The sequence below is a fragment of the Vipera berus genome (assembly GCF_964194415.1).
Source record: "Vipera berus genome assembly, chromosome: 2".
In the NCBI taxonomy this organism is placed as follows: Eukaryota; Metazoa; Chordata; class Lepidosauria; order Squamata; family Viperidae; genus Vipera; species Vipera berus.
The window spans coordinates 233836489-233864425 of record NC_138203.1 but is presented as its reverse complement, the minus strand read 5'-3'; the positions used below and the strand labels follow the sequence as shown (position 1 = coordinate 233864425).

Sequence of the window (27937 nt, the reverse complement as noted above, 5' to 3'; positions counted from 1 at the left end):
GCCAAAGAACCCGCTATTTAACAGAGGGATTCAGGGAATGGCAGCCCAGCCACTTCTACATAGTTTCCAATTCCAATTCCATCTCTTGGAAGAGATGAGCCATTACTCCTGGCTCGATTCGCCATAGCCTTTTCTAAATGTTACGTGTTGCTGACTGGGTGGATTCCCCAATAGCAAAGGTGTTTGGCTGGCTTCAGGAAGAGGAGGAGGATGAACTTCTAAAAGAGTTCTTCTTGGACTCCCTTTCTTCTAAAAAGCAGAACCATTTTGTCCTGCTATGAGACAGAAAAGAAGATGTCTGCCATTGTCACCTGCAGTCCAAGCCATGTGAATTCAGAGGATAACTTCCATTTCAGGTCATCCTTACAGGGCAGAAAGTTAACTTCCTCAACTGAGGTTGACCTTAAACTGAAAACAGAGAAGTGAATGGAGTGTAAGTGAAGCTGGGAAGCTGTTGCTTGATTTACATAGTGATTACAAAAGGAGCACAGTTATAAATTCTACTATTTTTGGCAGTGCGAGTGCTAACGAGGGAGACGTTCTGCATTCTCTTTTGGCAAAGCTTAAAAGATGCTGCATTTTTTTCTGATCCTGCTCTTTTTTGGCCAGGTTGTTCAGAGTCTAAGAATCTGCTCTTTCAACGTGAGATCATTTGGAGAATCTAAGAGGAAAAACCCAGAAATCATAGATGTTATTGTAGAGGTAGGTTGTTCTCTCTTGGGATTAAGTTCAACTAAATAGTGGGGCTGTCAACTGAATAATTATATATTAACACAGATGAGTTTCAGATTAAGGTGCATTTGAGCGTAAATAAATCTGTGATTTGAGCAACAAACCTACCCCAAAAAGTCATCACCAGATCGAAACTACATGGATAAGCAAGACTTTAATTGCAAATGCTGTTGTTAGTAACTATGTAAGTTTACGAAAATATATGATTTCTTAGGGGAAAAAATCATTCTTTTCTGATGTCTCTTTGGATATTGCCACTTCTAATTAGTTTAATTGCCAGTATAAAATACCTCTGAGCTCATTAAGAAATGATCATGATAAGTCAAAAGGTGCTCATGGGGGCAAAAGTGACTTTATTAGGAAGAGTTAAATATTTAAAGTAGATATCATTCAAAGATTTGGATAATAGGAGCAGGTTAACAAAAATAGTATTTTATTCTCACATTGCAATGACTTCTGTTTGGAGTCATTTTGGGTTTCTCAGGAAAAGCAGAATATAGCTTCTTTCCATGAAATGTTCTTTCCTAGTATATAATGAATTTTCAAATCTCTAATTCTGATAAAATATGCTATTCTGTATATGAGTGTCTTGATGCAGATTCATTGCTGTGATATTTTCAAGGGTGGCCCAAAATGTTCATTTAACAGAGTGAATTTATTTGGTTATTCAGCAAACAGTAAGTCAATATTTGGATTTAGGCAGATTTAAAATACTACTATGGATCATTAGTCATTAATAGAGCTGCGATCTTGTACGTGTGTATGTGTTTACATTTAGAGACATAGACTATTATCATTAATTTAATAATTGTAAGATTGCCCTACTCAAACAAGGTGCCTCTGGTGGTATAAAACAACAACAAACAAATAATCAAGCCAAAAAACCCCCACAAAGCATTAAAACATACACAATTATATGATTGTTAATCCAAATGTAAAGACAAATGCCTTCAGGCTCAGTAATCATGAGATATTTCCAAGAAAGAGAATTGAAAGCTAATAAGCTTTATTAAAGTTTAATATTTAGTGGAGTAAATATACAGTGCTTCCTGGAATGGATACCAGGCATATGTGCAATGGTCCATCCTGGCATACCCATGCCAGGGGGTGGGTTTGTAATATTTTTATACCCAATACACTGAGCATTCATTATTCATCAGTACAACACAGACTATCAATTAAAAATGTGTGAGAATCTAATTTACCAGCCTGTGAAATATCTTCCCTGTGAACTCCTCAGTGTCCCTGCACCGGTCATCACTCCCTCATTAATTCCCAAGCTGTGGTATTCATCTATAACACATTTTTTAATATTAAAAGCCCACAAAGTGATTAAATATGGCACTAGCTTGGTCCAGGGTATACAATTATGTGCTTATAATTTACGTTATATAGCAAGTGTAGAAAATAACTGGAAGTAGTGAGGAAATTTAAAAATAAAAATATATGTGCTTTTAGTATTATCATGTAATCATATTTTATATTTTATAATAATCATTTTATAATCAATTGCCTGAGTAGATGCTTTGAGCATATGGGGGAAAATACAGGCCTCAAGTGGAGGGAGGGGGAGAACAGGAGTTACAATAGGGGCCAAGTGTGAGTCACCATCTAGGAATTGGTTTTAAGTACCTTCTGCTGCCTGGTACCCCTACTTGATCTGAGAGGTGTAGAAGATTTATTTATTTATTTATTTATTTTATTTTATTGCATTTATATACCGCCCTTTCCCTGAGGACTCAGGGCGGTTTACAGGGAGTTAAAAATCAAACATACAAAAGTTAAAAGCCAAGTTAAAAAATATTAAATCAATCCTGTACTATTAAAAACCCCAATTAAAATAATTTTCTCCTCAGCCTGGGCCCGAGAGCTCAAAGAGCCAGGTCTTCAGGCCCCGGCGGAATGATCGGAGGTCGGGGGCAGTCCTCAGCTCCACCGGCAGCTGGTTCCAGAGGGCAGGCGCTCCCACTGAGAAGGCCCTATCCCTGGGTGTCACCCGCCGGCAATCTCTTACCGGCGGAACCCTGAGCAGACCCTCCCTGTGGGAGCGCACTGGGCGAAGGGCGTTTGAAGCCGGCAGCAGGTGTTCCCTCAAATACCCCGGACCCAGGCCATGTAGGGCTTTATAGGTAATAACCAGCACCTTGAATTTCACCCGGAGGGCAACCGGAAGCCAATGCAGCTCGCGGAGTAGAGGTGTTACATGGGAGTATCGGGAAACCCCCATTACAACTCGCGCGGCCGCATTCTGCACCAGTTGAAGCCTCCGAGTGGTCTTCAAGGGCAGCCCCATGTAGATGGGAGACAACTCTCCTTGATAAGCATGTACATGAATTGATAAGCATGTACATATATGGTCTGAGTAAACAGGATAGTAGGGGAGGGATCTTATTAGTATAATGTAAGCAAACAGGGGCGGAGATAATGTATTCTGTTTAGGCGCTTCTGATAGATTGTAACCTCCAAAGCCTAAGCCAATGGGGCCATGGGGGAAGGAATGGGGCGTCGCCAGTGCTTTTTTTGTAAAAGAAAAAGGTGCCGGAACTCACACATGTCATACAACCCGCCTTGCCTACCCTACAAGGTTCCATCCAAAAAAGGTGCCGGAACTCCGTTCTGAGCGTTCTATGAGAAAAAAAGCCCTGGGCATCGCGATAGGATGTATAATAATATGTGATTTTGGAATTTGGGGGTGTGGTTCAGTGCTTGGTTACATTGCATTGTTTGCCTTCCTGAATCCACCAGCTTTTCAAACTCTTACTTTTTAGACTTTGTTGTGAAGTCTAATAAACTTCTTTTCTATTTGTAACTCAAACAGAGTGGATTTCAATTTGTGACTATTTTTGTGTCTAACACAATCTCAGTGCTAGCTGTTACATGCTCTACCCTGATTAGCAGCAGAATTTCAAGCAAGCTTGATTCTTCAGACCTAATAAGATTTTCTCAAACTATATGTCCTAATATTAATTAACAGGCCTTCTTAATACTGTTCTGGATCTAGGAGAACAATGTATGCTCTCCTAGTTTGTAAGCCTGAGCTGGAAAGACTGCTGAGTAGTTATCAGTATGGGTGCCCCATGGCAGTGCTTCTTAAGACCTGGCAAAGGGTCAGTTGGGAATTGTTACTTCTTTTAAGAAGCACGAAAAGGCAACTGCTGTTGAGGAACATCTTCAGGAAAAACTCTGAATAGCAGGTTGTATAGGACCTGGTAAATTCTGGATAATCATTACAGATTTGAGCCAAATCTTCCCATTTGTCCCCTGTAACCACTACATAACCTCTTCGCTGAAAGGGACATATTTTCAAAGGAATGGGGATCGTAGAAAACATTCATTGGTGAATGGGCAGCTTACAACCTGAAATTATGAATGAATATAACTAAATGAGCTCCACCCTGCAACCTTTCTCCACAAAACACAGATAGTCAAGTTGATAGCATTATTTTTTCAATTTCATTATTGCTGCAATGTAACCATTATGATCCTAATTAAATTAGAGCCCTAATCAACAATTCTCATAGTACAGCATGCCAAGCACAAAGCCTTTACAGAACATTTTTGTTTGCTCCTCAGATTATATCTCGCTGTGATATCATGCTACTAATGGAAATAAAGGACAATAGGAACAGAATATGTCCCTTTCTACTAGAGAAACTAAATGGGTAAGATGCAGATATGAAGTATATTAAAACTTGTAGGAGTGGATGCAGATTTGGGTGTCACTGGATAAAATACTCTGAATGAAGCCATTAATTAGAGTAAATATTTTCTGATTGCTCTCATCTTTATTGGAGGAAAGAAGAGAAAGAGAGAGGTAATATATGTTTGATATATAGATGGGTGAGTGATATGTGTATGAGTCATGTTGTGTCTGTAAATAGTTGCAAACATGTAAAATAGCAGGTTGCAAAAGTAGGTTCTTGAAGCGGGAGATTCTGGTGCAACCATTGGTTAAAGTAGCAAAGAAGCGGGAAGATAGCGATTGATGATTGGTTACAGTTTAAACAGTTCTACTATAAAAGCCTGAAACATTTGACAGTTGACAGTTGACTTATGTGTATTGAATAAACTCTTACTTTGTGAACCACTCTGAGTCATTGTCTACCTGAACCAAACAACTGGCGACGAAGGTGGGATAGACGGCAGACCAGAGAAGGTTCGGCGGAACAGCTGCGCAAAGGCGGCAAATTTGAAAGAAGCACAGTCAACCAAGCGGCCGCGGCGGAATAAACAATCCTCCGAATGGCGCAAATTGGGTCCTTAAAAGAATTCGACCCAAACTTCCCAGAGGACTGGGAAGAATATATAGGACAGGTCGAAGGATTCCTGCTTGTAAATGGGATAACGGACGACCGGAAAAAGGCGGCAGCGCTACTGACAATTTGCGGCACACCAGTATATCGGATCGCTGTAGGACTTTGTCAACCACAGCCGGTCTCTAGTGTTACGTATGCCGATCTGTTAGCTAAGCTAAAAGTACATTTCACGCCTAGGAGATCCAAACTCTTTTGGCGTCGTATTTTCGAAAAAAGGAACCAGAGACCGGGCGAATCAATTCAAAAATGCGTTGCCGCCGTCAGGGAAGCCGCAGTACGATGTAAGTATGACAACTTGGAAATCAGAATTCGGGACCGAGTAGTACTGGGCTTGCGAGACGAGCATCTACAAAATAGAATAATCGCCAAGCCCACCGGCGATTTGCAAGAAGTACTCGACGAACTATTAACGTACGAATCCACCGGGTATCGCGACCCCCCCGTAGTAGCATGGCCGCGCCTGCCGAAATCAACCAAGAAGGCCTTGTGGACTGTGGGGAGGTGGACCAGCAATGGGAAGATGACATCGCCGAAGTTTCCAGACGATTTGGAAAAATGGCGCCAAAACCATCCCGAAGTGAGGGGCCTGAATCGAACCGCCGATGCCAACCCGCAACACCGCAACGACAAATGACAGCGGCCCAAAGACCATGGAGAGACTCCGCAACGAGACCGCGCGACAACAACAACCGGTGTGGCAGCTGCGGGGGCAACCATCCCCGCGCCACTTGCAGATTCCGTACCGCCAAATGTAGATCGTGTGGAAAGACCGGCCACATCCAAGCCATCTGCAGGGGTCGTGCACGCGACAATCGCCTTCACGAAGTCGACGTTTGGCCCGAAGGTAAGGTAACCCCTTACTATAGTGGCAAAGAGACCCCTAGACCGTGGGCTAAAGTTCTGAACCGCGGGGAGGTGGCGCGAGTCAATCAGAGTAGGAAAAGGAAAAACAATAATTTTCCGGAAGGAAAATTAAAAATCATAGTCCATTTACAAGGGGTTCCTTGCAAAATGGAAATAGATTCAGGGGCCTCAGTGTCCATAATATCCAGTGAAACCCTGGAAAGGATTGAACAAATAAGTGGCAGGAAAATTCCACTTAGTTCAACCAAAATCCAATTAACCGATTTTCAAAAAACCCCAATAAAGATTAAAGGGAAAATTACCCTTAGTGTTAAATTTAAGGGGTTTAAGGGGTTTTTAGATTTAATAGTTACTGAGGGCCAGAGGACTAGTCTAATTGGCCTTAACTGGTTCCCTGCCCTGGGCATTTGGATTGGGGGAATAAACACAGTTATTAAAAATAAGACCCTCGAATCAGTCTGCAATGAATTCGCAGACGTATTCGATGGGTCTTTAGGTAAATACAAAGGGCCCCCAATTAAATTTAATCTAGACCCGTCGGTTAAACCCATCAGGCTTAAGGCCCGTAGGGTGCCTTTCGCCCTGAAGCAAAAAATCGAGGCCGAGCTCGATAAGCTTGTAGGCCAAGGCGTCCTAGAACCAGTCGAGGGTGGTTTGTGGGAAACGCCGATCGTCACACCCCTTAAACCTAATGGGGATGTGAGGATCTGCGCTGACTACAAGGCCACCCTGAACCTGGGAATGAAAAAACACGCTTACCCGGTCCCGACGGTGAAGCAGGTCCTCGCCACGATACAGGACGGCGCCATTTTTGCCAAGCTCGACTTGGCGCAGGCGTACTTGCAATTAACTGTTTCTGAAGAGGCTGCTGAAGCTCAGACGATAGTTACCCACAAGGGGGCGTTCCGAGTCCACAGACTGCAATTTGGTATTGCAGCAGCTCCTGGCATCTTTCAAGAAGTGATGGAGAGGACCTTAAAGGGCATACCTGGTGTATGCCCTTATTTTGATGATGTTCTGATAGCTGGAAGAAATGAAGAAATATTAGCAGGAACAGGTATTGGAAAGGTTTAGGAGGGCTGGACTGAAATTAAAAAAGGAAAAATGTTGCATTGGGGTTAAGTCCACTGAATTTCTAGGATTTAGGATAGACAAAAATGGAATTCATCCTACCCCTGATAAAATCAAGGCAATCAAATTGGCACCAGAACCAAAAAACAAGGCTGAATTACAAGCCTTCCTTGGCTTAGTAAATTTTTACCACACATTTGTGCCACACAAAGCTGCCATAGCAGAACCTCTCCATAGACTTTTAGTTAAAAAGACCCCGTGGCAGTGGCTTAACAAACATAGAGTGAGTTTCCAAACGTTAAAAGACATTCTTTCCAGCCATTCAACAGTAACCCATTTTATTGAAAATAAACCAATTTATTTAGCGTGCGATGCTTCACCTTATGGTGTAGGGGCTGTTATCAGCCACTTGGACAACCAAGGTGTTCAAAGGCCAATCGCATATTATTCCAGGACGCTTACTAAAGCAGAGCGGAATTACGCACAGATAGATAGGGAAGCATTAGCAATCGTGGCAGGAGTAAAAAAGTTCCATGATTACCTTTATGGTAGGAACTTTACCATACTCACTGACCATAAACCCCTTTTGGGCCTGTTTACCACGGATAAACAGACACCCCAAATAATGTCACCCAGAATGCTGAGGTGGTCAATTTTCCTCTCAGCATATTCATTCTCCCTCCAACACAGACCGGGCAAGGAAATGGGACATGCGGACGCCCTTAGCAGACTGCCATTAAATATCACTGAGGAAGACCCTGCCCCTGTGGGACAAATAATGTCTTTACAGGACATTCCTGACTGGCCTTTAACTGCTAAAGATATAGCTGTGGCAACAAATAATGACCATATCTTAAAAAGAATTATGGCCTGGGTCCTTAGTGGGTGGCCAAGTACTAACCCAGATGCCAAGTACATTCCTTATTTTAGAAGAAAGGATGAACTGTCATCTCATTTGGGATGTGTTCTATGGGGCAACCGTGTTGTCATTCCCGAGATCCACAGACCTTCAATTTTATTAGAACTACACGAGGGGCACCCTGGGATAGTACGTATGAAGGCATTGGCTAGGAGCCACTTGTGGTGGCCTGGGCTTGACAAGGACATTGAAGATTGTGTGTCTAATTGCTATTTATGTCAACGTTCTAGGCCTGAGTTGCAACACACACGTACTCATAAGTGGGAGTTAGCCAGGAATCCTTGGTCCAGGATTCATATTGATTTTGCTGGACCTTTCCAGGGGTTAACCTTTCTTGTAGTAGTGGACAGTTTCTCTAGATGGCTTGAGGTAATACCCGTCAGTTCAATGACTTCTGGTAAAACAATACAAGTCTTAAGGGGCCTCTTTGCCACTCACGGGTTACCTGATGTAATTGTGTCAGATAATGGGCCCCAATTCACCTCTGTTGAATTCCAGGATTTCCTCAGGGCCAACTCGATTAAACACACGACATCAGCACCCTTCCACCCGTCCACCAATGGCTTGGCTGAACGAAATGTGAGGACCACTAAGGACGCATTAAAGAGAATCATCCACGGCGACTGGCACCAAAGACTGGCAGAATTCTTGCTGACCCAACATACGACCCCATGCACGGCTACTGGTAAAAGCCCAGCTGAAATGAGGTGGGGAAAGAGACTAACCACCAAATTGGACAGGTTACATCCTGACAGACTACCATCAAGTGCGGAACTGGACATTCCAAACAGATCATTCAAAATTGGGGACCTAATCTGGGCCAGGAATTATGCACAAGGGGACAAATGGATCCCAGGGGTGGTCACTGAGATATTGGGACCCTTGTCTTACTCTATTGAGGGGGAAGGGAACAGGGTTAGCAAAAGACATATAGATCAGCTAAGGAAGAGAACTATTGGCTGCATGCCAGTTGAGGGGAATCAAAGTATACACGGGGGGAACAGTGCATCAGGGGTTATTGATAACAATATGCCAGTTAGTGGGGAAGCAGAAATGCAAACCAGCCCGTCCACAGCTAACCAACAACAACACAGTCAAATTGACTGGGAACTGCCCCCTCTGAGTAGGCCAGCATTAGCTGAACATCAAACACAACAACAACCACAAATTGTCAACAGATAAGCATCTGAGCCAGTTAGCCAAGAGTCCAGGCCCACCAGAGTAAGCCAGCCAAGCAGACAATCTGATAGGAATGACTTAGGTATCCAAAGCAATAGATATCCTTCAAGAGTCCATAGGCCACCCAAATATTTAAGGGACTATGTCAATAAATAACAACAACTGGGGGGTAAGGGGTGTTGTGTCTGTAAATAGTTGCAAACATGTAAAATAGCAGGTTGCAAAAGTAGGTTCTTGAAGCGGGAGATTCTGGTGCAACCATTGGTTAAAGTAGCAAAGAAGCGGGAAGATAGCGATTGATGATTGGTTACAGTTTAAACAGTTCTACTATAAAAGCCTGAAACATTTGACAGTTGACAGTTGACTTATGTGTATTGAATAAACTCTTACTTTGTGAACCACTCTGAGTCATTGTCTACCTGAACCAAACAAGTCACAAAACCAATATTGTTGAAAGGTGATCAGAATGAAATATTAGTCTGCACCATGCACATTTTTAAATTATAAATATTTAATATAATTAAAAACTACAAACAATAAATGTGCAAAGAACTTAGAACTTGGAACTTAGAATAGAACAAGAAAGGAACCACTTTTGTGCTCATTTCTTCATACCTCCCTCCAAAGAGTTCTTTAAATTGTTCTAAAAAAGGTAAAGGTTCCCCCGCACATGAGTGCTAGTCGTTTCCGACTCTAGGGGCCGGTGCTCATCTCCGTTTCAAAGCCGAAGAGCCAGCGCTTGTCCGAGGACGTCTCCGTGGTCATGTGGCCGGCATGACTAGAAGCCAAAGGCGCACGGAGCGCTGTTACCTTCCCACCGTAGTGGTCCCTATTTTTCTACTTGCATTTTTACGTGCTTTCGAACTGCTAGGTTGGCAGAAGCTGGGACGAGTAACAGGCGCTCACTCTGTTACGCAGCACTCGGGATTCGACCCGCCAAACTGCCGACCTTCTGATCGACAGGCTCAGCGTCCTAACCCACTGAGCCACCGCGTCCCTTTGTTCTAGATGGGCATAAATCCAGCCCACATACAGAGTACAGTAGTTCAAATACCAACACTGCAGAAATGTGTTTGTGTGTATGTACATCTCCATAAAGTGCATACTCTCCAGCAGGCACAACATCCAGCTTTAAAATAAATAAAAAAAATCTTGCCTTTTCTCAGCTTTTCTTAAAAGTCTGCTGCAGTTTGTAAATTGGCAAAAGTGGGGATTTTTTAAATTGCTATTTTTCCTTTCCCTGAGCTACCTTCCTTCCTTCCCACTGGCCTTTTCTGCTAATCTTTTGTAAGTCCATCATGCAAGGCTCCTTTGTTTTTCCAGTCACTTGAGTTTAAAAGACTTTACTCCCAGCTCCCAAGCATAAACTAGATGGCTCAGGAAAAGAAAAATAATATTTTAAACTATGGATCAAGTTTGAAACTGGAGCTGTTCTTCACTTCACATAGTGCTATAACCACTATGTCACTAAGAATGACCTATAGCAGAAGCTGCAGCACACCTTCTTGAAGAACAGGTGGGAAAATGGGGGGGAGGCTATTTCTGCCTATGCACATGAGCTAAGAAAGTATCTGGCGAAGGGGGTTGCCTAGAAGAAAGTAAACTACTGCCATGCTTACACTGGTACAAGCCACGAAAGGCTACTTTGGAAAAACAGCAGAAAAACACAGGCAGAGATTATATTTGTGGTGGGCTAAAGAGTAGGAGATAACTATGTTCTTTCCTGCTCTCTTATAAAGTACTGGTGGCAGTGCAGATCAACCCACCTGGATCTGAGTAATAAATTAAAAATCAGAGTTATTTTTCTTCCCAGACGGTCAGAAGGAACATACAATTATGTGGTCAGTGACAGGTTAGGAAGAAGGAACTACAAAGAGCAATATGCTTTTTTCTACAGGTATGTTGATTTCATAATTTCATTCAGTATATATGTTATTATTCAGAAACTGAGAAAAAAATGCAGAGGCCTACAGCTGCAGAAATGTGCACTCTCTCTCTCTCATCTATCTATCTCTGTCTGTCTATCTGTCTGTCTATTATCTATCTACAAATATACAAATGTACAAAAATAAAATGCAATAAGCACAAGTGGCTAAAACAGTTTAAATCAAATAAAAATATGGGAGGAAAACTGAGGGAAATTTTCTGTTAATGCACCATGCTGTCAGGGAAGCAAAAAAGAAACATCATTGTAGGTAGCAGAATCTTGCACATCTGTAGTTGCTAAGACAGGGAAGGCATTTTATTGTACAATACTGTACTTAGTATTGCTAGCTAATGACTACTGACTATAAACTTTTAGAAAAGAAAGTTGGAAGTGGTACCATATAAAAATATGAAAACCTATATATTCATTAGATGGCCAAAAAGAGATTTCTGGTGGTCTTCTGGGTTTTCGCAACCCAAACATAACAACTCTAAGTCAGTTAATGAACAAATAACATTGTGAGGGAGTTCTATGAATGTTAAATCACTAACTATCCAGCCAAATTTAGTCTAGGCCAGGGGTAGGCAACCTCAGCTCTTTTATGACTCATGGACTTCAACTCCCAGAATTCCTGAGTCAGCTATGCTGACTCAGGAATTCTGGGAGTTGAAGTCCATGAGTCATAAAAGAGCCGGGGTTGCCTACCCCTGGTCTAGGCTCAAGTGCCCATGTCCATCGCTCCTCAGATATTAGCTCTGATTATACCAAATATTTTTGTTAACCTAGTTTAAGTAGATGTTAAGTCCCAATGAATTCAATTATTTTAGGATTGTAACTTAACCATACATAGTGTTTTTGTTACCTATTTTTTTATTCTTGGCCACCTTAAATCAGAAAGACAGCCTTGAAACAATCAAGATTAACATGTCCACACCTGGAGCAGTAACCTTCTACTGATATATTAATTTACACTGCAGATTGGAAAGTGTCTGTGTGAAGCAAATCTATCAGTATCCTGATCTACAGCCAGGTGATGAAGATGCCTTTTCCAGAGAACCTTTTGTTGTTTGGTTCAACTCTCCAAGAACAGGTTAGACACAGTTAATGTCCTTGTTCAAGGTTGAAAGTGAAAAGAAATGGGATCCTTGGAGAAGCCTGAGATCTAGAAAACACGGAAATATCCCTGCTCTCTAAAGCCAAGGGTTCAACACCAGAGCTCTTTTAATATGATATCTGTTTGGAAAAGCAACCAAAACTCCCACCCAAATAAAAAGGCCAAATCCCAAAGAAGGACCATTTTTTCCAACTTGATTTTAATGAGGTTTAAGGATAGAAATAGAGGTCCTCCAGGAGGCAAACTACTCAAACTTGACCTCCAACTCTGAAAAACATGTCCACATTGCAGAAGCTACCTCATTTCACTAGGGTGATTTGAGGTGCTAGGTAGAAAGGGTATATGTGGAGAAGGAGCAGAGATCACTGCTTTAACATGGTGTTTGGACCAGTCTGATGGATCTGCTATGGTCACCATTATCCCAGCAAGCACAATTGATACAGCATAATCACAAGTTTTAGTGTGATTGATATAATCCAGACATGTCAAACTCACGACGTCACGTGATGTCGCGCAACATATCAGGACAGTTTTGCCATTGCCAGCAATGGGGTGGGCGCGGCTTCTGCAGGACACATCCGGCCCATGGGCCGGCAGTTTGACACCCCTGATATAATCACATTTTTTAAAAAGGGCTTCTTTAAGTTGCTGAAAGAAAGATCAAGCCATTTTTGTGTCTTTTGGTTGATTCATATACTTAAGGCATGTATGTCCCTGCACATAACAACAACAACAACAACAACAACAACAACAACAACAATAATAATAATAATAATAATAATAATAATAATAATAATAATAATAATAATAATAATAATGTTGGAAGGGACCTTGGAGGTCATCTAGTCCAACCCCCTGCTCAGGCAGGAAACCCTATACCATTTTGGACAAATAGCTGTCCAGTCTCTTCTTAAAAACTTCTAGTGTTGGAGCATTCACCACTTTAGAAGGCAATACAGGTAGTCATTGACTTACAACTATAATTGGGCCTGGCAATTATGGTTGAAAGTTGTGACAGTCCAGAACGGGTCGTCACACGATCAGACCCAATTTTATGACCTTTGTTGCATCAGTTGTTAAATGAATGAAGCAGTCATTAAGCAATCCCAGTGCTTGCTATGGACCATGTTTTGCTGGAAAACAGAAGTAAACATCAGTTTCCATGGTAAATCATGGTCTGGTGACCATGGGGCATGGCTGTAAAAGTGGTCCGGTTGTTGAGCAGCCAAAAGGAACTTTGAAACCAGATCATAAGTAGCTTTGGGGAGGTCTGTCACTAAGCGACTTGTAAATTGAGGACTATCCATACTCTAATGATACTATTGTACTATTAGATAAATTCAAGCAGCAGCTTTGAAAAACAGATCAGGAGGATGGCAAATTGAAGTGAAGCCCTTTTCATTGTTCTCAAGTAATTCAGCAGCCATTTCATTGCACCAAAGGCTCCATTTTCTAGAACAGCTTGCCATTTTAGCTGACCACTTGCTAGCTGTTGCTCTACATAGACAACTTGCAACTGGGGTTGTTTCTGTTTCCATTTCTAATATGATCAGCTGCGTGAAGTGGTGCTACTGCAACAAGGGAGGTGGTGCGGTAGGAGGAGTACAGGAGCCTTCTCCTGAGTCAGGTAGAGGGACATCACGAATTCCCACTACAGAACAGCTGGATGAAACTCTAATCACAACAGGCTTGTCCACTTTCTTTCCCCTTTTACAACCCTACTTATCCTACCACTTGCCAGTTTTAAAGTCAGCAATTTTTCAGTCTGAAAGGATAAGAGAGTGATACTGGATAATCAGAAAGAAAGAAATTGGAGGGCTGTGCTGCACAAGCAAAAGTTTATTTTGTTTTTGCACATTATCTCTGGGTTCAAATGCATGGAAATTAAATGTCTGCTTCTTCAGTCTGTGAGTTTTTAAAAATGCCAATAATCCCTCCTATTTTCTTCTTTTTCTTAACAAAATGTTTGTTAAGCGGTCACAGAATTTGTGATCATCCCGATACACACAATGCCTGAAATGGCTGTGCGAGAAATCGATGAACTCTATGATGTGTTTCTGGATGTCAAGCTGCGCTGGAAGACTAAGGTTAGCCAAAGCCAGCTCCACAGAGTGAGCCAATCTTCTCTCATGTGTGCATTGTGTGTTTAGTAGCTCTATCTTAAAATATGTCTTTCATTTTTAAAAGAATTTCATATTTATGGGAGACTTCAATGCTGGCTGTGGCTATATGGCAAAGAAGCAGTGGAAAAATATCCGATTACGAAATCACACTGACTTCGTTTGGATAATTGATGATAAAAGCGATACAACTGTGAAATCAACAACACACTGCCCCTATGACAGGTAATGGTTCAAGTTACAGTTGACTCATTTGTATTCCATTCAATTCATCTACTAATGCTATCTATGATTTGCAATATGAAAAGAACCTGTCCTGTGAGGTTGGCAAAGCTCTAGTTGACTCATCAAAGGAGATGAAGACAACAAGAAAATAATGAGAATCAAGCTAGCTAACTTATATGTAAGGCAGACAATCTATAGTCCCAGATTGCCTGTATCCCCCAGTCTTCTTTTGGAGGTTTTGACTATCAAAAGTGGATGGCATGGTAACCCATCCTTTTGAAGCAAGTAGTACTAAAACTATATGCACCCTAAAAAGACTTCATGCAACAAAGAAAAGTATTATTCACACACACACACACACACACACACACACACACACACACACACACACAAAATCTTGGATAGCCCTGCCTTTCGATTCATGTACTTCACATCATTGTCCCAACCACTTCACATCATTGTCCCAACCACTTCACCAGGGTCATACCCAGTTATAGTAGCCTCTCCCACCAATAATTATGGGAGTCAGACCAAGTTATATAGAGGCCAACTGGCTGGTTATAATTCAGCCTTTCCCAATGAGTAGCATGGGTCCTCTTGTGGCATAAGCACGTCTAGCTGAGAGCACGTTGGCTCGGAAGTCTAAATGGTGGAAATATTCCAATGCTTCTTGGTTTAATGACAGAAAGCCAGGGTGAAAAGGTTGGATACCAATCAGCTTCTTAAAAAGTTAATTCATACTGTGTCTGAGATACAGCAAAATGGAACTAAAGCTGCCAGCTCTGGCTGAAATAACTTTTCTTTGATATTCAAAAAGAAAACACAATGCTAAGCACATTGATTTCTGCTTTAAATTGTAAGCCGCCCTGAGTCTTCGGAGAAGGGCGGGATATAAATGGGATTTTAAAAAAAACTTTGTACCTTCATTAATAATAATAATAAGTTGGAAGGGACCTTGGAGCTCATCTAGTCCAACCCCCTGCTCAGGCAGGAAACCCTATACCATTTCAGACAAATGGCTGTCCAGTCTCTTCTTAAAAACTTCCAGTGTTGGAGCATTCACCACTACTGGAGGCAGGTTGTTCCACTGGTTAGTTGTTCTAACTGTCAGGAAGTTTCTCCTTAGGTCTAGGTTGTTTCTCTCCTTGACTAGTTTCCATCCGTTGCTTCTTGTCCTGCTTTCAGGTACTTTGGAGAATAGCTTGACTCCCTCTTCTTTGTGGCAGCCCCTGAGATATTGGAACACTGCTATCATGTCACCCCTCACCCTTCTCTTCATTAAACTACATATACCCAATTCCAGCAACCGTTCCCTATATGTTTTAGCCTCCAGTCCCCCAATCATCTTTGTTGCTCTTCTCTGTACTCTTTCTAGAGTCTCAACATCTTTTTTACATCGTGGTGACCAAAACTGGATGCAGTATTCCAGGTGTGGCCTTACCAAGGCATTGTAAAGTGGTATTAGTACTTCACGCGATCTTGATTCTATCCCTCTGTTAATGCAGCCTAGCACTGTGTTGGCTTTTTTGGCAGCTGCAGCACACTGCTGGCTCATATTTTAAGTGATTGTCCACTAAGACTCCGAGATCTCTCTCACAGTTGCTACTATTGAGCAAGGTACCACCTATACTATACCTGTGCATTGGATTTTTCCTGCCTAAATGTAGAACCTTTCTTTTTTCACAATTGAATTTCATTTTGTTAGATAGTGCCCAGTGTTCGAGTCTGTCCAGATCCTCCTGTATCTTAAGCCTATCTTCTGGAGTATTGGCTATTCCTGCCAGCTTGGTGTCGTCTGCAAATTTGATGAGTTCCCCATCTATCCCCTCATCCAAATCGTTGATGAAGATGTTGAAGAGCACTGGGTCCAGAACAGAGCCCTGGGGCACCCCACTACACACTTCCGTCCATGTAGATGCGGTTTCATTGAGGACCACACGCTGAATACGGCCTGTCAGCCAGCAACGAATCCATCTGGTGGCGATGCTATCTAACCCACATTTTTCTATCTTATCAAGTAGTAGGTTGTGATCTACTTTATCAAATGCCTTACTAAAGTCCAAGTAAATTATATCTACAGCATTCCTTTGGTCCACTAGTTTTGTCACTTGGTCAAAGAATGCAATAAGATTTGTCTGGCATGATCTGTTTTTGACAAACCCATGTTGGCTTTTCTATTCTACTAGAATAGACTATCTAGATATTGTCTTCCTTGATCCTTCTTTGGATATGGTTTTATGATATGAAAGATACCTGTCCCCTGGATCAGATTGCATAGCATCTGTGTTCAGTGAACTTTTTATAGCTCACCCACAAATATTTCAGTGGTCCTGAATCTGTCTAGAACAGACAGCATTTCCAAAGTTGCCTAGTCCAACATGATTCACCAGCCAATTCTTCTACTTTTTCCAAACCTCAACCCTAAATAACCCTCTTTTACTTCCTGTCTCTACCTCATAGCAACTGTTATGCAAAACCATAAAAACTGTTTTGCAGTTAGTTATCAGGGTATTATTTGAGGGAAATAATGTCTCTCCAGCCTCTTTTGAAGTTCTCTAATGAAGGGGAAAGTATCACTTCATGAAGTAACCTGCTGACAGCTTTTATTCTATCCCTCTTTAATCTACTCTTCTATTGTATATCCAGTTTCTTTAACCATTTTCAAAGAATTTGGTTTCCAATTCCCTCACCTTCTTGATAGCCTTCCTCTGAACTTGTTCCACTTTGCTGGTGTGTGATTACACCTGCTTGTTACAGCATACAGCATTTCTGACCAAGGTAGAGTAGAGTGGAGTAATTACAGTGCTTTTTTTGTAAAAGAAAAAGGTGCCGGAACTCACACATGTCATACAACCCACCTTGCCTATCCTACAAGGTTCCATCCAAAAAAGGTGCCGGAACTCCGTTCTGAGTGTTCTGTGAGGAAAAAAGCCCTGAGTAATTATATTCCATGATTTGAACTCCATGCTTCTATTACTATATCCCAGAATAGCATTTGCTTTTGGTAGCTGCATCACACTGTTGACTCACATAGATCAACATGGGATACTACAATACATGTAGATCTTTTCACATGTACTACTGCCAAGCCAGGTCACTTCTATGCTTTGTGTCTTTCAAGGTTTTGTTTTTTCTTCAGATATAGGACATATTTTTTCTGTTAAATTTCATCTTGTTTATTTCAGTTTTCTGTTCCAGCCCATCCAGATCTTTCTGAATTTTCTCTTTCTCATCTAAAGTGTTAGTCACTTCGAACTGTTGCATTTTTACTCGAGGCTCAAGTTAACTGCTGTGTAATTTCCCAGGTGCTCTTCCCTGTTTTGAAGAGGTATACTTGCTCTTGTGCTCCTCCAGTTTTGTGGACCCTGCCACCTCCTCTAGGAATTCTCAAAAATTAAAAGTTGAATAGGAATGGAATTAAGTAAAACAACTGAACAGGAAGCAATCCAAGTTCTTAACATTCTTAACAATTAAGGCAGCTTATCTTTATCTCTGGTCAAACATGGTCTTTTATCCCATTGATTTTGGGCATGTCACTGCGTTTTTTTTAGTTTTGCCAGCTTCGCTCATTCCTAATTGTACATCTCTTTCTGCTCTGCACCTTATCTTATCTTGTAACCATAGTAACTCTAGCTATGTCCAGTCAATGTTTTGGTTTTGAACTGTTTTGTGCGCAGGCCTAGAAAAAGTTCTTACAGTTTCTGTTTCTCTTTCTCCTTCTGCCTGATGAGAGAATGTTAGTCAGTTTAGGTTTTTTGTTTTCTCATTAAAAGTTTTACTACTGAATATGCCTTGGATTTCTTTTCTTTGATATTGACCATGCAAATGAAACACGGTCCATCCACCTCTGGTCGGACTGTTAATTGTTCCGCGACATTTGGTAGCAGAGGATGGTTTATTTTTGTTTTCAAGATTTATTGATAGGCAATTAACCAGGCACTGAGGGGGCTGTGATTAATATGCCAAGAAAAAGGAGTAAGAAGGCCAGTTATTCCTCTGCTGAGGAGGAGGCAGCCGTTCCACAGAGAGATCTTCCTTCAAGTTTACAGACTCCGTTGGCATCGGCTACACGTCTTGGAGAAGCAGCCTCTGAGCCAAGGTCAGTTTCACCTTTTTCTGTTTTTACAGACTCTCAAGCTGATGCCCCAGTTGTAACTTCTGCTTATGGGAATCAGGCTGATTATGAGAGATTTGGTACTAAACCTAAGGCTACACTAGGGAAGGAGGTGAGCTATTATTCTCCAAGCACTGAGCAAACTGTGCATGAGAAGGCTTTGCGAAGTTATTATGAACAAATTGAAATTTTAGAGAAGGATCTGCTAAAGGCAAAGTTGTGTGCAGCATGGTATGAAAAGCATGGGAGAGCCTCTGCTGGCATTCAGTTTTCAGAATCGGCCATTTTGCCTCCCTCTTCACAAGCAAAGCCACACCCACAAGGGATTGCCATTGTGCCTTCTCCCTCAAAGACAGAGGCATGCCCACAGTGGAATCTTGTGTCAGACGAATGGGAGCCTGACTGTCTTCTGTGTCCAAGAATGCAGAATGCATTTTCACAGATGTCCCTTCAGCAGGCATCGCTTCAAGCTGCCACACCTCCTCATTCATTGAGAGCTTCAGCTAGAATGCCTATTAATACTGCTACTATTAAAGTTCCTGTCTCAGATGGAGCACAGCAGCCTTCACTCCAAGTGCAGCCTCCACTGGTTCCTCAAATACAAAGGCCAGTGCTGACTGCAGGCCAACTTAATGTAGCAGCTCAAGCACCAGCACCTTCTGCTGGCCAGGGTGGTATTGCAGCTCAAGTACAGCCACCCCCAGCACCAGTACCTGTAGCAGCTTCAGTGCAACTGCCGCAGGCCCTGGCACAGGCGCCACAGGTGCCCCCTGCTGGTTATGTCCAGATGACACAGCCTGCACAACCAGTGCCTCCTGCAGGCCAAGTCCCAATTGCACAACCTGCACAGCCAGTACCCCAATTGCATGTTCCTCAACAGGCACCCTCTATTTTACCACTGGCTGGTGATTCAAAACTGAAGCGGTCAGGACAGAATTACAGGGCATGGGTCAGTGAAGTTGGACTTTTGCTTCGTAGAGATGGTACCCATGTGATGGTGTTTAATCCTCCTGCCCAGCCATGGCCTCCTGACATATGGGACTTGAATAATAGAGCATGCACAACGTTATTGATGTCCATGGACACTGAATTGCAGCTCACATTTTCACAAGATGCAACTGCCCAACAAATTTGGGCTCAATTAGAAGCATGTTACCGGCCTACGTCCATTGAGTCTACATGTTTGCTTTTGTCTGAGTTCCATGGTTCTAGATTAAAACCTGGTGAGCATATTGGAGAACACTTAACTAAAATGAAAGGAATAAGAAAAGAACTGGGTGAAAAAGGCTATCCTATTGATGACTTTCAAATGATCAGCATTATCATTAACTCTTTGAATTATGACTGGAAAGATGCTATTTCTAAGATTAATCAAGTGCCTATTGCTCAACGCACAGTGGATCATGTATGCAGAATTTTAACCGAAGAAGAGGCACTTATGCAAGCCACGTCACATTTAAGGGAACCACCTGCATCAAAAGCTTCAGCGAGGCGTTCCTTCCGTGGAAGGGCCTACGTTCCAAGGATGCCAAGATGCTACATCTGCAATCGTGTGGGACATGCCACCCGGGATTGTCCCCAACGGTTTCCAGCGCCCGCCATGTACCAGCCCAGAGGAACAGATTCCAGAGGAGACAGAGGTAGAGGCGGACGACAAGGTCGTGGTCGTGGTCCCAGGCGTGATCCTCAAGCTCCACTTGCCACATTGGTTGTAACCAACGATCCACAGCCTCAACCAGAGTACGACAGACGTCTACTTTGGACTTTGGACAGCGGAGCAGCATTACATGTTACCTACAGAAAAGAGCTTTACACAGAGATGCACGAGCCTGAACCTGAACTTCATGAACTGTACTCTTTTTCAAATCATCCTGTTCAGGTCATGGGAAAAGGAACTGTTTATATTGAAGAGCTCGGTGCATTCATTCCCGATGTTTACTACGTTCCGTCTGCCAGTAGTAATTTGCTTAGTCAGAGTCACTTGTCTAGGGTGTCAAAATTCCAGGTACACCATCTCGAAAAAGCAAGTTATGTAGTTAAAGATGGAGATATTGTTGCTGAAACCATGTTGATTAGTGGTGTTTATTACTTAAAACCAAAGTCTAAGCCGCAAGAGCAGGCAAGTATACAAGCTCCAAAAAGGGAGAGCACAGGCCCAGTGAGAGATGTCCCAGAGAGAGATCCTGTTGCTACTCCAAAGGCTCCTAAAGCCAATAAAAGGACAAATAAGACACAGGTTGCTCATAGCAAGCCTGAGGTTCCTAATAAAAATGCTAATGTTGAGAATTCACTAACAGGTAAACCTTTGCATTCCAGGTGTATCCATAAGTGGCATAGAAGATTGGGTCATGCCAGTTTCCGTGTTCTGAAGAAGATGCCAGAGTTCGCAAGAGGTTTGGATCTAAAGGGGTGTAAGGTGTTCTTGGACTGTGCTGTCTGCAAGAAAGCCAAATCTAAAGCAGCAGCAATTCCAAAACACGCTACACGCCTGTCAACACGCATTTTTGATTTGGTACACACTGACATAGTGGGTCCTTTTGCACCAACAATTGGTGGTAAAAAATATTTCTTGACAATTGTTGATAATTACTCTAGATATGGTTATGTATTTCCTATGAGAGAAAAATCTGAGACCTTTCAGATCTTTAAAGACTTTGCCAATCTTGTCTATACCCAATTCGAAGTCAGCATTGCCAGAATTCAGAGTGATCGTGGTGCTGAATTCATGTCTCAGCGTTTCCAGGACTGGATGCGTAAGAATGGGATACTACACCAGACCTCAGCTCCTTACACTCCAGCTCAGAATGGAGTGGCAGAACGCAGAAATGGAGTTCTGCAAACCATGATGCGTTGTCTTCTTGAAGATGCTAACCTCAGTCTTCCATACTGGGGTGAAGCTATCAAATATGCTAACCATATCATCAACCGCACTTGGAGTAGTGTCATAAATCAGACCCCTTATTTCATGTTATATGGGCACAAGCCTGACCTCTCACGTCTCCATATTTTTGGTTCCTATGCTATGGTCAATATTCCTTTAGCCCAAAGAAAGAAAGGGGGTCCTGCAGCAAAAAGGATGAGATTTATGGGCATTGATGATAATTCAAAATGGAGCAAATATATTGACTCTCATCATGTAATACTGATTTCACAATCCGCTATTTTTGAGGAAGATGCTGACTGGTCCAGGATTCATTCTAACGATCCTGGAGTTTATTTTCCTAGAGATGATGCTGCTGATGCCATGCAGCCTGATGGTGAATATGCACAGACGAATGTTCCTTCCACGAGTTCTTCTCAACCCACTGTTCCGTCTTTGCAAGCCGCCGATGCTGCTGGCGATGAAGACGAGGACGAAACGGAAGAAGAATGGACGGTTGGTCCGAGACGTTCCAAGAGGACCACAAAGGGAATTCCACCAAAACGGTATTCGTGGCAAGTAACCAAAGCACCTTTACCTTTGATCTGTAATGTGACACTTCCTCCTGAGACGTTCACACAAATCAAACATCTTCCTGAATCAGAGCAAGATAAATGGTTTGAGGCAATGCAGGCTGAAATGGATAGTCTAAAGAAACTTCAGGTGTTTACGCCTGCAAGCCCTCCAGCAAACAAGAAAGTCATTGGCACTCGATGGGTCTACAGAATTAAAAAGAAGCCGAATGGTGAGTCGTTGTACAAGGCCAGACTTGTAGCCCAGGGTTTCGCTCAACGTTATCCTGAGGACTATACAAATACTTATTCACCCACAGTGCGGACTGAGAGTGTGAAAATCGCCTTAGCCACTGCAACTATCCTTGGCCTAGAAGTTTTCCAGTTTGATGTTGAAACAGCTTATCTACACGCTGATCTTGATGAAGAAATTTATGTCAAAGGTCCTCCAGGTTTCCGACAGCAAGAAGGGGATACTTGGTTTCTACACAAAAGTCTTTATGGTCTGAAACAGTCTGGTTTAATGTGGTACTTATGTCTTTCTGACAAACTAAATTCAATGGGCTTTATTAAGTCCGAAACAGATGAATGCGTGTTTACAAAAAGATCTGATAATAGGTATGAGATAATTCTTGTTTATTTTATTTATTTATTTATTTATTAGTTTTTATAAACCGCCCTTCTCCCGAGGGACTCGGGGCGGTGTACAGAGGAAGGAAGGTATACAGATGAACAATAAAAATAATAAAAACAATAGTGAAAACAAACTGGGACCCCAATTAACGCTATCATGCCAGGCCGGACTGCTGGAACAGGAAAGTTTTTAAGTCGCGTCGGAAGGTACGGAGGTCGGGGGCCATCCGGATTTCGGTTGGTAAGCTGTTCCAGAGGGCTGGCGCACCCACTGAGAATGCCCTCCCCCTGGGGGCCACCAGCCGACATTCCTTGAGCGGTGGCACCCTGAGGAGGCCCTCTCTGTGGGAGCGCACAGGACGGTGGGGTGCTGACATTGGCAGAAGGTGCTCCCGTAGGTAGTCCGGACCCATGCCATGTAGGGCTTTGTATGTCATTGTTAGCACCTTGAACTTCACACGGAAGGCAACCGGAAGCCAGTGCAGCGCACAGAGGAGAGGTGTGATATGGGAGTATCGGGAGGCTCCCAAGAGTGTCAGTGCCGCTGCACTTTGCACCAGTTGAAGCTTCCGAGTGGATCTCAAGGGCAGCCCCATGTAGAGAGCGTTACAATAGTCTAGGCGAGAGGTCACAAGGGCATGGGTGACTGTACGTAAGGAATCCAGGTCCAGATAAGGCCGTAGTTGGCGAACTAGTCGAACCCGGGAGAAGGCCCCCTTGGTCACAGCTCCTATGTGGTCTTCTAGGGAGAGCTGCGAGTCTAGGAGGACACCCAGGTTGCGGGCCCTATCAACAGGGGGTAGTAACTTGTCCCCGATGTTAAGCAATGGGACGTTCTGAATATCCTGGCTTGCCGGAACGTACAGCCATTCAGTCTTGTCCGGGTTCAGTTGAAGCCTGTTCCTCCCCATCCATTCCCGGACCGCTTTCAGGCAGCGGGACATCACGTCTAGGGCATCACTGATATTGTTTGGAGTTGAGATAAAAAGCTGGGTGTCATCAGCATACTGATGGTACCCTACTCCAAAACTGCGAATGTTGATGATATTGTTTATATTGGTCCAAATAAGCAGATGAGTGAATGTTTTGCTAAAGCTTTACAGCAGTTTTTCACATTGAGGTTTTTAGGACATATTAACACTTATTTAGGTGTTCAAGTTACCAAAACTCAGAAGGGGTTCAGTCTTGCACAGGAAGATAAGATTGAACAACTATTGCATCATTGCAACACGAAGGATGCTAAACCTGTGAGTATACCCATGCAAACTGATTTTCACAACTTGACACATGAACCGAGTCCTGAGTTCGAGGATCAAACACTTTATCGCTCAGTCATTGGGTCGCTCCTATATATTAGTAGTTGGACTAGACCTGACATTGCACTTAGTGTCAATCTCCTATCACGACAGGTAGGCAAGGCAAAACAGTTTCATTGGACATGTGTTAAGAAATTATTGAGATATCTAAAACACACAAAAGACATGAAGTTGTTGTTAGAACCCACACATACTGACTATGCAGAGTTATGTTGTTATGCAGATTCAGATTGGGCAAGTGATAAGAAATCACGTAAAAGCACTTCAGGTTATATGATGTTTTTGAATGGATGTCCTGTTTACTGGCATGTGCATAAACAGAATTTTGTTTCTTGTTCTTCTACGGAAGCTGAGTATGCTTGTGTTTCAGATGCATGTAATTCTCTAACGTGGTTTGATGCCTTAATCACAGATATCTGGACACCTCCGATTCGACCAATCACTGTGATGGAGGACAACGAATCTGTGGTTTATATATCTGAGAATCGCTTTACAGGTTCCAGGTCTAGACACATTGACATCCGTTACCAAAATATAAGACAAGCAGTTAAACAAGGTTTTGTCAAATTGCAGTATGTGTCTACACATGACCAAATTGCTGATATGCTGAACAAACCACTTCCTACAGCCCAACACGAGTATCTGCGCAAGAAGATGTGCCTTATCTGATTTTCTGCTTCGCTGACAAAAGAAGGGGATGTCACTGCGTTTTTTTTAGTTTTGCCAGCTTCGCTCATTCCTAATTGTGCATCTCTTTCTGCTCTGCACCTTATCTTATCTTGTAACCATAGTAACTCTAGCTATGTCCAGCCAATGTTTTGGTTTTGAACTGTTTTGTGCGCAGGCCTAGAAAAAGTTCTTACAGTTTCTGTTTCTCTTTCTCCTTCTGCCTGATGAGAGAATGTTAGTCAGTTTAGGTTTTTTGTTTTCTCATTAAAAGTTTTACTACTGAATATGCCTTGGATTTCTTTTCTTTGATATTGACCATGCAAATGAAACACGGTCCATCCACCTCTGGTCGGACTGTTAATTGTTCCGCGACAGGGCAGCTAATAATTAAACATAAAAAAGATGGATGACAAATCTACTCTTTATGATGCAAATGCAATCCTGTGCAGGTAGACTTGGCAAGGGTCTAAATCTAATGAGGCTTGCATCCTTGTAAATCTACATAAAATCATGAACTTCACATGGAAGGAGCTCTACCCTGATACAGTATATTCTCTTGGTATATAATAAAAATATGGGAAAACAGGGAGGGTGCAAACTGTTTCAAAGAAAGTTGTATATCCAGGCCATCACATTAAATTAGTATACAATTACTCCACTCCACTACTGAGAATTTTGCCAGAACTACCCTGGATAATTTATTTATACAAAATAAATTATATTTTATTCCATTGAATGAAAACTAGTAAAAAAAAAAGCAGGAGACTCTATCCTATATAATGGCATATATAAACTACTGCAGCCTATTACCCTGCCCAGTTCCATTGGAGCAACATACATTAAATTCAACCTGACTTGTTGTTTTTTTTAAAAAAAACACACCCGCCTATAATCTTATTGTATGCTTGCCTTCTTGCTGTGTTATGTGCAGAGGATACAAAGGGAAAAAAACAGTTCTGGAAAGCCAGAAGATGGGAGATTCTTCCCAGCTCCTTGTGATACTGCAGCAGTGGGTCAGGGTGCTGGATGCAGGCCACTGGTGCTCCTCAGAACCCACCCTTGGATTGGCACATTCCACCACATGCAATGTATTTCTGCAATGTATTTCTTCTGAGTGCTTAGGTAGTTACTAATGCCCTGGTCTTGTCCTCACTTTCTCTTACTGTATAGGATTGTGCTCCATGGGGAGATGCTCATAAATGCCGCCATGCTGGGCTCAGCCAATGCCTTTGATTTTCAGAGTGCCTTCTCCATGACTGAAGAACAGGTTTGTTAAGGCGTAGGGTGATGCGCCAGGGAAACTTTTCTAAGTTTTGTTTTGCTGTGACCTGCCAGGGCTTGTGATCACAGCTCTGTTGCATCAAAAGGGAAAGAGGCATGTATGTGGGATCAGTTGGGAAAGAAGGAGGGACAGGTAGAACTGAGACAGGTAGACTAGGAAGGGGAAATAAAGCAAAGGGCACCAGATTCCCACTACTTGTCCTCCAATGATGCTAATTAGATTCCTATGGGCAAAGATGCATTGAGAGAGGAAGCCAGCAAGAATGCCCGTTTCTAAAACAGCTTTTCCCAACTGACCTCCCAGGATGTTGGAACTGTAATTGCTACAAATCCTGATTGGGCTCTGCAAGTGTTTGTGTTGGTGAGGTTGGCCTAAGAGATTTTACACTACCGTAATTGTTGTTTTTCTGTGTGTCTGCTTCACTAAATATCACCAATTTATCTTCAGAAAAATTAAGGCTACATTACAATTCTCGATTTATGAATGGTTGCTTAATGACCATTGAAAGACACTCCCCCCCCAAAAAAGCTTAATAACCACTGTGTTTGTTTAACAACCATCCTGTTCTCTGCTTCTACACCTTCAGAAAAATGGTCTGGGCAATATTTATTTTTATTTTATTTATTTATTTTAATTCCATTTATATCCCGCCCTTCTCCGAAGACTCAGGGCAGCTTACAAGCTTAGCAGTAGCCTTCATTCAATAGACCGGTAAATGCTCGCATTTACATTGTTAAAAGAATTGTTTCTTTTCTTAGACTTTTGCTTTTGCTTATCCTGCTCTTTGAAACATCTTGCCCCCTGGAGTGAGGTCAGCTCTTACCCTCCTGACCTTCTGCAAGAGCGTAAAGATCTGGTTCTGCCGGAGGGCTTGGGGCTCTTATTGGGGGGGGGTTCACATTCGGGTGGTTGACAGACTAATAACAGATTCCCCCATTCCCCTCCCTGGGCTCATCCTACTCCCTCCCCAACTTTTTACTTAGGGTTGAGTATTTATCTTTTAATATTATTTAGTTCATATTGTCTATAGGTTTTGTAAAATTTTATCTTTTTAATATTGTAAACTGCCCAGAGTTACCCTGTGGTAAGATGAGCTTGCAGAGAAAGAAAGAAAGAAAGAAGAAAGAAAGAAAGAAAGAAAGAAAGAAAGAAAGAAAGAAAGAAAGAAAGAAAGAAAGAAAGAAAGAAAGAAAGAAAGAAAGAAAGAGAAAGAAAGAAAGAAAGAAAGAAAGAAAGAAAGAAAGAAAGAAAGAAAGAAAGAAAGAAAGAAAGAAAGAAAGAAAGAAAGAAAGAAAGAAAGAGAAAGAAAGAAAAAAATAAGTGTTGTTATCCAAGAAAAGAGCTAAAGTCAGAGAAGTTCTGCACACACAGTTACTTATACCAAAATAGTTTGAGGGTTTTTTTGCTTCTCAGCTTCGTTTTTCTTTCTGGTGGATTCTGGCCTCCTTTTCTTATTTTCCCTTCTCTGGTTAGTTCCAAGATCTGGAAATGCTCACTAAAGATCTCTTTCTTAAAATCTGCCCAGCATCAAGAAATGTTTACAAGATTCTAGTTGGGAAGCCCTGCTAAGACAGATGCTGAGTGCACAGGGCAAATTAAACCCCAGCCTAACCATGGTTAATATAACTATAATTTATTCCACTCAATTTTCTGGGTTCAACCAATACAGACTAAATTGGCCATAGAGGCACAGTTCATGCAGCAGGCTAGGCTAAATCTGACTGGCTACTTTATGATTCAGTGAGTTGTATGTATACGGAAGTCCATGGTCCCGAGTTAATATAATTTGGAGGAAGTATCTTTGCTTCATGTTTGTTGTAAAACAACAATGAATTTCAGCTACTGATCATAATATTAACTTTATACATAATAGTTGTATTATATATTAGTGCACCATAGTCTCTAACTTAAAATATACATTTTCTTCACAGGCTTTAGCAGTGAGTGATCACTTCCCAGTAGAATTCCAGCTGGGAAGTTCCTCAAGAAGAAGAGCCAGATATTGTAGAACTCTTGTACAATAA

The 27937-nt window shown here is 42.1% G+C and overlaps 1 protein-coding gene across 1 annotated transcript; it reads left to right on the top strand.

Annotated features, from left to right (window-relative positions):
* Positions 1–570: 570 nt before the first annotated feature.
* On the top strand, positions 571–27937 carry DNASE1L3 (deoxyribonuclease 1L3; the record flags this gene model as incomplete). The annotated part of the gene is made up of 8 exons (XM_081319070.1): positions 571–702; positions 4306–4394; positions 10895–10978; positions 11986–12098; positions 14097–14209; positions 14310–14467; positions 25802–25898; positions 27845–27937. 8 exons carry the CDS (start codon positions 571–573, stop codon positions 27935–27937), a joined length of 879 nt encoding a protein of 292 aa, XP_081175196.1.